This window comes from Mandrillus leucophaeus, unplaced genomic scaffold, assembly GCF_000951045.1.
Source record: "Mandrillus leucophaeus isolate KB7577 unplaced genomic scaffold, Mleu.le_1.0 Scaffold14, whole genome shotgun sequence".
NCBI lineage: Eukaryota > Metazoa > Chordata > Mammalia > Primates > Cercopithecidae > Mandrillus > Mandrillus leucophaeus.
The window spans coordinates 2,404,674-2,415,560 of NW_012101365.1; the positions used below are offsets into that span (position 1 = coordinate 2,404,674).

The 10,887-nt window shown below is 42.7% G+C and overlaps 1 protein-coding gene across 1 annotated transcript in view; it reads left to right on the top strand.

Moving 5' to 3' along the window:
* Positions 1-10,887, top strand: part of ZYG11A (zyg-11 family member A, cell cycle regulator) — a 59,425-nt gene that overhangs the window by 37,106 nt on the left and 11,432 nt on the right. Inside the window, exons 9-11 of the mRNA XM_011973882.1 lie at positions 2,875-3,036; positions 3,118-3,162; positions 6,591-6,785. Coding sequence (XP_011829272.1) covers positions 2,875-3,036; positions 3,118-3,162; positions 6,591-6,785 — 402 coding nt within the window. The remainder of the gene's footprint in view (positions 1-2,874; positions 3,037-3,117; positions 3,163-6,590; positions 6,786-10,887) is intronic.

The following is a 10,887-nucleotide window of genomic DNA, read 5'->3' on the forward strand; positions in this document are numbered from 1 at the left end:
GCCTGTAATCTCAGCTACTTGGGAGGCTGAGGCAGGAGAATCCCTTGAACCCGGGAAGTGGATATTGAAGTGAGCTGAGATCATGCCACTATACTCCAGCCTTGGCAACACAGTGAGACTGTCTCAAAAAAAAGGGTATCCACATTGTTTTTTAGACATAGTGCTATTGCACACTTAGCAGACTACATTATAGTGTAAATATAGCTTTTGTAGGCAGTGGGAAAACAAATTTGTGTAACTTGTTATTTGTTATTTTATTGTGGTAGTCTGGAATTGAACCTACAGTCTCTCCTAGATGTGCGTGTTTACTGGGCGGGGCGGGGGGAAGGATGAACCAGAAAAGGAGATTGAGCAGGAGCATCCAAAGTGCATTAGAAGCAAAACCAAGAGAGGGTGTTTTAGAATCCAAGAGGAATGTTTCAGGAAAAATTGGGCCATTATATCAAATACTACTGAGTGGTGGAGTGACATGAGGACAGAGCTGACCATTGGATTTGGTGAGAGGAAGTCATTAGTCAACTTGCTTATTTCAGTGGGGTGGTAGGCCAAAACCTGATTGGAGCAGGATGAAATAGCAAATGGGAGGTGAGAAATGGATGTAACTTTTTGATATAATTTAATGAGAGGGAAAGCAGAGGTGGGGTCAGTCTTTAAAAAGATCGACTACATTAAGACATATTTTGTGCCCACGAGAAGAGTTCTAAAGAGGGAGAAGTTGGTGCCACAAGCAAAATAAAAGGAAATAATTTTGGTGCTGAATCTCTGTATGTGCAGAAATTGGGTTTAGAGTAAAAGTAAAGATGTTGGCTTTAGATTGGAGCAGAAGGGAAGGCAGAGTATATTGATGCAAGTGCAAGTAGGTTGGTAGCTTTTGTTAGGAAGAGTGGGTGTATTTCTCAATGAAAAAGAAGATGAAGAAATCAAATGAGGGGAGTGAGAAGATGGTGATTCAAGTTTGAAGAGAGAGAAGTAGTAGTAGTCTTTGGAGAAAATTCATTAGGAGATAAAGTAGTACTGACAAATACAGTTAAGTGCTCTTTTGAAATTTATGAGCAGATGTTGAAATTGAGACCAGGTGAACTCAGTCTTTTTCAACATTAATATGTTGAATGTTGGGAGTTATGAAGTAACTGATAGTTACGTTTAACTCAGATAGGAGTTTTGCCATACAATGTTATAGACGAACATATCCGAGGAACATAAAGTTGCTGGGAGGGGTAACAGGACTAGATAAGGTACAGGTAAAGCGAGCAGGCTAGGCACTTGTCATATAACAACGGATAAGTCTCCTCTGTGTCTTAGATTTTTCATCTGGAAAACGAGTCTCAGTTGAAAAAATGACATCTGTCATAGTAGTAACAGTGCATAGTTATTTTGAGTATCATTAAGCTAAATTGTGTGATCAAGGGCCTGGCCACTGTGATACGCTCAGGGACAGGCTCACTTCCCCGGCTCCTGGTCTTGCTCTCATTCATCTAACTAGCTGCCTAGGTGAGTGCACCCGTCTCATCTGCCACTCTTTTCTTCTCCTCTTGACTTTCACAGATTTATTTTTGTGATGAAGTCTCTTGACACATTCTCAACTGATTGGGCAGAATATTTGAGGTGGTCTCATTCTTCTTGAAAATACACATTCTGATTTGTTTGGTGCTTTGTTATATTTTATGTATCTTTTCATCAGCTGGTTAAAGTGAAAATTGTCTTTTTCCTCTCGCATGACAGTCTGATATTGAAAGAGGCTGTAAATACTAGCTTGACTTCTTTCTAGAAATGTTGATCTCAAATGGTACTTTGCAGTCTGTTAAAGTGAACCAGTGGCCTCTTCAGGATGTGAGGTCATGTGATGGAACGCTGTCCTGGTGTTCTAGCCCCACTGACCTGCTCAGTGGCTTAGAGCAGCAGACTTTCCTGCCCCAAACTTCGCTTGGCATGTGCTTCCTCCCCTCTCCCCTGAGCCCCATTCCTGCCTGTCCCCATTTCTTATTGGGCTGGTTTATCCTCTTTTTCTTCTGACCTCAGTTACATATTATTTTTGTATGGAGGCTCCCTTCTCCCACCCTTCCTAAAGCCTAAATTTTAGGCTTTTATGTGTTTCCATCAGATAATTAACCAAAATTTAAAATTCTTTTATTTAATTTTAAAAAGTCAACTTTTTAATTTTAAAAAATTTTAACTTTTTAATTTTAAAAAGTCAACTTTTTAATTTTAAAAAGTCAACTTTTTTTTGTCTGACTTCTACTTTTTTTTTTTTTTTGAAACGGAGTCTCGCTCTGTCGCCCAGGCTGGAGTGCAGTGGCGGGATCTTGGCTCACTGCAAGCTCTGCCTCCCGGGTTCACGCCATTCTCCTGCCTCAGCCTCCCGTGTAGCTGGGACTACAGGCACCCGCCACCACGCCCGATTAATTTTTTTGTGTTTTTAGTAGAGACGGGGTTTCACAGTGTTAGTCAGGATGGTCTCGATCTCCTGACCTCGTGATCCGCCCGCCTTGGCCTCCCAAAGTGCTGGGATTACAGGCGTGAGCCACCGCGCCTGGCCCACTTTTTTTTTTTGTACTTGGTTTAAAGAAGGTGTTGAGTAAGTGTTCTAAATAAAAATAATGGAATAGCTAATAATGTACTTGATTATGAACTTAATGACCATATACCAAGAACTGGACTAAGTGCTCACTAAACTTAAATTTTTTTCATTTAATCCTCACAAAAACTGTAAAAAGTAGTTGTAATTTATTTTATAGAAAGAAAATAGATCACAAAGCTACTAAGTGGCAGAACTTGGGTTTAGAACCGAGGTTTGATGCATCTTAACAATGCTTTCTTTATACTGCAATTGATTATTCATTACAGCATCTAACTCCCTGTCTCTTTGGTTTTTAGGAACTTCTAGCAATAGTAAAACAAAAGACTACTAAGAATTTAGATGATGTCACCCTCTTGTTTACTTTGAAAGCACTTTGGAATCTTACAGATGGGTCTCCAGCTGCCTGCAAGCACTTTATTGAAAATCAAGGATTGGAAATCTTCATCCAAGTCTTGGAGGTGGGACGACAGGATTGAATTTATATGTAAAGTTCTTTTCTTCATGATAAAGTAACCTGTATATATATATTTTTTTGACAGACGTTTTCAGAGTCAGCAATACAAAGCAAAGTACTTGGTCTTTTGGTAAGGTGAATTGTTTTGAATTAATTTTAATTGCTTGAAAACAAAACCTAACACTTATATAGTACCTACTGTATGCTAGGCACTATTGTAAGCAATTTACATGTATAAACTCATTTAATCTTTACATTAGTCCTACAGAGTAAATACCATTGTGTATCAGTTATCTATTGTTGTGAACAAACTATAGCTTAGTGGCTTAAAACAGTAGCCGTTTAATTTACTTATGAATCTGTGGGTCAGTAGTTTGAGCTCAGCTCAGCTGTAAAGTTCTTCTGGTCTGTCTGGTCTCATGTGGGGTCACTTATGTAACTGCAGTCATCTGGTGGCTTGACTGGGGCTGGAGGGTCTAAGAAGGCCTGACTCTCATGTCTGACAGTTGGGGCTGCTTACCAGCTGGCAGGCTTTTTGTCCACGGGCTTCTCCACGTGGCAGTCTCAGAGGGCAGGCCCCACTATCCAACTGCTTTTTAAACCTCTGCTTGTGTCACCTTGCTAATGTTTCATAGGACAACACAGATTATATATTTAAACCCAGATGAAAGGCAGTAAAGTCACATTGCTATGGGGAGTATATACAGGGATAGGAAAGGTTGTGTTATTTTTGTATTCTACCATACACTGTTATCCACGTTTCATAGAGAATCTGTCTCAGAAATGCAGTTTATCCTAATTAGAACTCAAACTCGGCCGGGCACAGTGGCTCATGCCTGTAATCCCAGCACTTTGGGAGGCCGAAGTGGGTGGATCACCTGAGGTCAGGAGTTCAAGACCAGCCTGGCCAACAAGGCGAAACCCTGTCTCTACTAAAAATAAATACAAAAATTAGCTGGGCATGGTAGCACATGCCTGTAATCCCAGCTACTTGGGAGGCTGAGGCAGGAGAATCGCTTGAACCTGGGAGGTAGAGGTTGAGGTGAACCAAGATCGTGCCACTGTACTCCAGCCTGGGCAACAAGAACGAAACTCTGCTCAAACAAAAAAAAAAAACACCACTCAGGCAGTCTGGCTCCAGACCCTCTGATACTAATCAGTTTACTATACTGCTTTATCCAGGCAGTCCATTTTTTTTAGCAATTTCTTTGTTGATACTTATATACTGCCTCTCAATCAAGGTATTCTACAATTGAGACATTTCTTTGTTTCCTAGAGCTAAAGGTGAAGATTTTTCAGTAAGTAATAAAGACATATAGTAAGCACCTTCACTTTGCCATGCCGTATGCATTGGAAAGACACAGATGCATGAAATATGTCAAGGTGATGTTGCTCATAACTTCGGGAAGGCAGTGTTAGACATGTGTACAAATAGGTGTCTGATTTACAACTGACAAGTGAGTGCTGCAAGAGAGGCACTGAGTCCATTGGGAGCCTTGGTCCTGAACTCATGGAGGGACTGTGCCCTATCTTCATGTATCTCACACATACAGGACTCACAACAAAGTAGATGTGAAAGGCCTCACAGAGAGGAATAAATGATTAATACTGGAAATCTGGAAGGTACGGAAAAGTATAAAGAAGGGACAAAGTCATTTTTGGCTAGGGAAGATTATTTATAATGTAATAAATAAGTGTAATCATTGAGGAACTCTGTAAAATGGAATGGTTAGAATTTGGGGAAAAAGTAGGAAGGTGAAAAGGAATGGGAAATAATGCCAGAAAGTTGAATTGATGCCTCATATATCCTAAACAATTCTACATATCTTACTAGCTGACCTAAAAGATTGTCCACTTTTCTTTTTTTTTTTCTTTTTTGTCTTGCTCTTGTCACCCAGGCTGGAGTGCAATGGTGCGATCTTGGCTCATTGCAACCTCTGCCTCCAGGGTTCAAGTGATTCTCCCACCTCAGCCTCCCGAGTAGCTGGGATTACAGGCATGCACCACCACGCCCGGCTGATTTTTGTACTTTTTAAGTAGAGACAGGATTTCACTGTCTCTACCAAAAGAGAGGCCAGGATGGTCTCAATCTCTTGATCTCGTGATCTGCCTGCCTTGGCCTCCCAAAGTGCTGGGATTACAGGTGTGACCCACCACACCCAGCCCACTTTCTTTCTTTTTTTTGAGAGATCCAGAATGTGAGGATTTACAAGAAAAATCTTGGGACTCACCTGTGGTGTCCCTGTCAGTTGTGCTAAGAATGTCTTGTTAGGGGGTAACATGGTAGACTTAACACTGAAATCATGCGTTGATGAGGGATATAGCTGGTCTTGGGTAAAACAGGCACCGGGGGACATCTCAATATCTGCTTCAATCTTTAGTGTCCTATGTGCCTCAATATAGTCGTGGCTAGGGTGTGCTTTCCTGAATGGTTCATCAGAAGCAGCAGTTAACACTAACACAAACTGCTGTATTTACTTTCACTGTTTCACCTCATTAAACCTTTGGTTTTTCATTTTTGTAGACAGATTCTCCCAGTGATTCCAGCCTCCTGAGACTGACATCCCCTACCCTTGAGTGTGGGCAGGACCTGTTTCTTGATTCTAGCCAAGGGAATATGGCAGAGATGATATCACTCCCATGATTACATTGCTATATATTTATATATATGTAATCTGTCCTGCTAGCAGGCCCACTGTAGGGACTCTCTGTGGCCCTGACGGAGCAAACAGTCATGAAGTAAGTGGTTGGAGGAGGGAGGAACCCACAGTTTAAGGAACTTGGGGCAGCTTCTAGGAGCTGAACGTGGTCTCCAGCGAGAAACTGAATCACTCAGTCCTGCAGCCACTGGAAATGAATTCTGCCAGCAGTCTGAGTGAGGCTGGCAGTAAACTCTCCCCCAGTGGAGCCTCCAGGTGAAAATGCAGCCCAGCCAGCACTTTGATTGCAGCCCTGTGAGATCTCAGAGAAGAGGGTCTAGCTAAGTCATGCCGAGACTCCTGCCCCACAGAAACCAGGGAATCATAAATGCGTATTGTTTTACGCCACTAAGTTTGTGGTAATTTGTTACACAGCGTAGAAAATTAGTGTAACATATAAAATAAAGAAAATACTGCCTGACTTTCATTGTTATTATTAAGAGATAACGTAACCTTGAGCAGACTTTCAGTAATGTTAAGTATTTGAGTTAGACCTTGATTTGTACTCTAGTTCATCCAGTTATTAGCAGTGTGAACGTGACAAGTTTGTCATGCTTAGTGTCACATTTCTTTGTTGTAGTATTTTAAAGATTAAATAAGATAAGATAGATAAAAAGACAATTGTTTATCTAGTACTGTGCCTGGCACTTAGTAAGTACCTATTTAGTGACTGTTGTTAATGATCATCCTCATCAAGGGAGTTGGATTGTGGGCTTTAGGCTAGCTTGAGGCGGAGGTGGGTACAGGAGTAAGTGTTCTGGATGTATCTGACCTGAGAAGCAGGAAAGTGAAAAAAGCCAATTCCTGATTCTCCCCTCCCTTCTCGTCTCTGGGGTTCTCTGCTCCATCTGACCTGTAGAACAACATAGCAGAAATCAGAGAGCTCTCTTCCAAGCTGGTGACCGAAGATGCGCTGAAGCATATCAACAGTTTACTCTGTAGCAGGGAAATGGAAGTCAGCTATTTTGCTGCAGGTATCATAGCCCACCTGACATCTGACAGACAGCTTTGGATATCCCGTGACTTCCAGAGGCGTGCTCTTCTCCAAGATCTGGTACAGGAACCACATTTTTCTTTACAAAATCCAGAGTAATCTCTAATTACAGAAAATGTAGTTTTCTAAATAATAATAATATGATTGTAGAAAGTGGGAAAAATAGGCCAGGCGTGGTGGCTCATGCCTGTGATCCCAGCACTTTGGGAGGCCGAGGCAGGCAGATCACAAGGTCAGGAGATGGAGACCATCCTGGCTAACACGGTGAAACCCCATCTCTACTAAAAATACAAAAAATTAGCCGGGCGTGGTGTCAGGCGCCTGTAGTCCCAGCTACTCAGGAGGCTGAGGCAGGAGAATGGCGTGAACCCGGGAGGCGGAGCTTGCAGTGAGCTGAGATCGTGCCACTGCACTCCAGCCTGGGCAACAGAGTGAGACTCTGTCTCAAAAAAAAAAAAAAAGTGGGAAAAATATAGAAAAACTTATTACTAACCCATATCTTTCCACCCAAAACTATCTCTGTTAACATTTTGTTGCATATGACTTATTTCAGTCCTCTTTCCCATCAGCTTTTTATTTTTTTTTAATTTTTTTATTTTTTGAGACGGAGTCTTGCTCTGTCGCCCAGGCTGGAGTGCAGTGGCTGGATCTCAGCTCACTGCAAGCTCCGCCTCCCGGGTTCACGCCATTCTCCTGCCTCAGCCTCCTGAGTGACTGCAAGTTCCGCCCCCGGGGTTCACGCCATTCTCCTGCCTCAGCCTCCCTAGTAACTGGGACTACAGGCACCTGCCACCATGCCCGACTAATTTTTTTTTTTTTTTTTAGTAGAGACAGGGTTTCACCCTGTCTCTTATACACATCTCCACCGCGCCCGGCCCAGCTTTTTAAAAAAATTATTTATTTTGTTGTTTTGTTTTTTTTTTTGAGACAGGGTCTGTCTCCCAGGGTGGAGCTCAGTGGCACAATTCACAGCTCACTGCAGCCTCAACCTCTGAGGCTTAGGCAGTCCTCCCACCTCAGTGTCCCAAATAGCTGGGACTACAGATGTGTGCCACCACAACCAGCTAACTTTTGTATTTTTTGTAGATGGGGTTTTGCCACGTTGGTCAGGCTGTTCTCAAACTCCTGAGCTCAAGCGATCTGCCTACCTCGGCCTCCCAAAGTGCTGGGAATACAGGAATGAGCCATTGCGCCTAGCCAACTTCCTTATTTCTAAATAACATATTATGCGCTGTTCTTGACTTTATCGCTTTAGGAATCTATCAATTCATTTTCCCACTTTGGGAAACTTAGATTCTTTTTCTTACTGTTTCTATGCACAGCCTTTCTAAGTGTGTGCTCAAGGTATAAATCTTCATACATATTCTGTACACTTCACCTACTCAGGATTTTCTTTCCCAGAGCCTTTGCGTTCCTACCATGTGGTCTGCTTGTTTGGTATACCGTATATGGTGAACTGCTGTCATCCTCGGATATTCCTTTACTATCATCCTCCGGGACCCCCTTTGCCTCTCTCGTGTTGGATTCTATGTTTCCTGGCTTATGTGCCTCCCTGTATCTTGGTTTACTCCCACCTTTTGTTGGATCATATTCTCCAGTAGCTTCCTAAGAAGAGAGTCATGAAAATGAGACCATACCTGTTTAAAAAGGCCTTTATTTTACCCTCACATTTAATTGATCAAATGGCTGGGTATAGAATTCTAGCTTTGAAATATTTTTCCTTCAGATTTTTTTTTTTTTTTTTTTTTGAGACGGAGTCTGGCTCTGTTGCCCAGGCTGGAGTGCAGTGGCCGAATCTCAGCTCACTGCAAGCCCCGCCTCCCGGGTTCACACCATTCTCCTGCCTCAGCCTCCTGAGTAGCTGGGAGTACAGGCGCCTGCCACCTCGCCCGGCTAATTTTTTTTGTATTTTAGTAGAGACAGGGTTTCACCGTGTTAGCCAGGATGGTCTCGATCTCCTGAACTCGTGATCCACCCGTCTCGGCCTCCCAAAGTGCTGGGATTACAGGCTTGAGCCACCGCACCCAGCCCTCCTTCAGAATTTAAAAATGTTTGCTCTATTGTCTTTTACTTGTCAGGATCACTGTTGAGAACTCCTGTGCAATTTTTTTTTAAGCTTTAAGATTTTTGTCCTTTGTCCTCTGTATTCAGAAATCACAATGGCTTGCCTTGTGGGTTTATTTTAATTTTTTATTTTTTGTTAATTTTTTTTATTTTTTGTGGGTTTATTTTCATATATTGTGTTGGGTACTTATCAGTCAGGAAGCTCATTTCCTCCCTGGGACATTTCTTTAATCATTTTTTCTGGAATGTTGGCCTTCCCAGACTCATCTTTTCATATCTATCTCATTTATCTTTTTTGTTCTGAATGCTCTTCTAAAAATATAATATCCTGTTTTTGTTTCATAGGTCCTATATCTATTTTTCTCTTATCTCTTTCAACATAATAATGATAATTTAAAATTTTATTTTATTTTTTTGAGATAGGCTCTGACTCTGTTGTCCAGGTTGGAGTGCAGTGGCGCAATCTCAGCTCACTGCAACCTCTGCCTCCTGGGTTCAAGTGATTCTCCTGCCTCAGCCTCCCAAGTAGCTGGGATTACAGGTGTGGTAATGCACACTTGTAAAAACACAATAATTGTTGTGTTTTTAGTAGAGATGATTTCACCATGTTGGCCAAGCTGGTCTAGAACTGACCTCAAGTGATCCACCTGCCTTGGCCTCCTGAAGTGCTAGGATTACAGGTGTGAGCCACCATGCCCGACCAATTTTAAAAAAAAAGATTTTTTTTTTTTTGAGATGGAGTCCCGGTCTGTTGCCCGGGCTGGAGTGCAGTGGTGTGATCTCAGCTCATTGCATCCTCCACCTCTTGGGTTCAAGTGATCCTCCCACCTCAGCTTCCCAAGTCGCTGGACTACAGCTGCGCCACCACACCTGGCTAACTTTTTAATTTTTAGTAGTGACAAGGTTTCACTATTTTGGCCAGGCTGGTTGCAAACTCCTGACCTCAAGGGATCTGCCCACCTCGGCCTCCAAAAGTGCTGGGATTACACGCAGGAGCCATCGTGCCCAGCCTAATTTTTAAGTTTTCCTGTTCCTCCAAGGCTTCTGTTTCCTGCAAGTTGCTTTTTTTTTTTGCTGTTTATTTTGTTCCTTTGTGTTAGAGATTTTCTTAAAGTTATGGTGGTCCTGAGCTGTCCGTGGGGACAGCTATGAGTGGGACTGATTGAAAACTGCAGACAGGTAGAATGTGTCTTACTCTGTCGCCCAGGCTGGGGTGCAATGGCACAATCATAGCTCACTGCCACCTCTGCCTCCTGGGTTCCAGGAATCCCTCCGCCTCCCGAATAGCTGGGGTTACAGGTGCCTGCCACCACGCCTGGCTAATTTTTATATATATATATATGTATATATATTATAAATATATATATGTGTGTGTGTGTGTATATATGTGTGTATATATATTTTTTAGTAGAGATGGGGTTTCACCATGTTAGTCAGGCTTGTCTCAAACTCCTGACTTCAGGTGATCCACCCACCTCAGCCCTCATAGTGCTGGGATTATAGGCATGAGCCACCACACCTGGCCTAGATTTGATCTTTTAATAGGTGTTCCCTGGTGGTAGTGTTTTTAGATCTTTTGTCCTAAACTGGTTGGAACTTACCTAGAGAAGAAACTTCTATTCTTTTATGTGCAAATTATAAGCTTGGCTGGGTACGGTGGATCATGCCTGTAATCCCAGCATGCTGGGAGGCCAAGGCGGGTGGATCACCTGAGGTCAGGAGTTTGAGACCAGCCTGGCCATCATGGTGAAACCCCGTCTCCTCTAAAAATACAAAAAATAGCTGGGCATGTTAGTGCATGCCTATAATCTCAGCTACTCAGGAGGCTGAGGCAAAATTGCTTGAACCCGGGAGACCAAGGCATCAGTAAGCAGAGATCATGCCACTGCACTCCAGCCTGGGTGGCAGAGCGAGACTCTGTCCCCAAAATAAATAAATGAATAAATAAAATAAATAATTTTTTGTTTTTGAGACAGAGTCTCACTCTTGTCACCCAGGCTGGAATGCAGTGGCGCAATCTCAGCTCACTGCAACCTCCGGCTCCCGGGTTAAGCGATTCTCTTGCCTCAGCTTCCCAAGTAGCTGGGACTACAGGCAC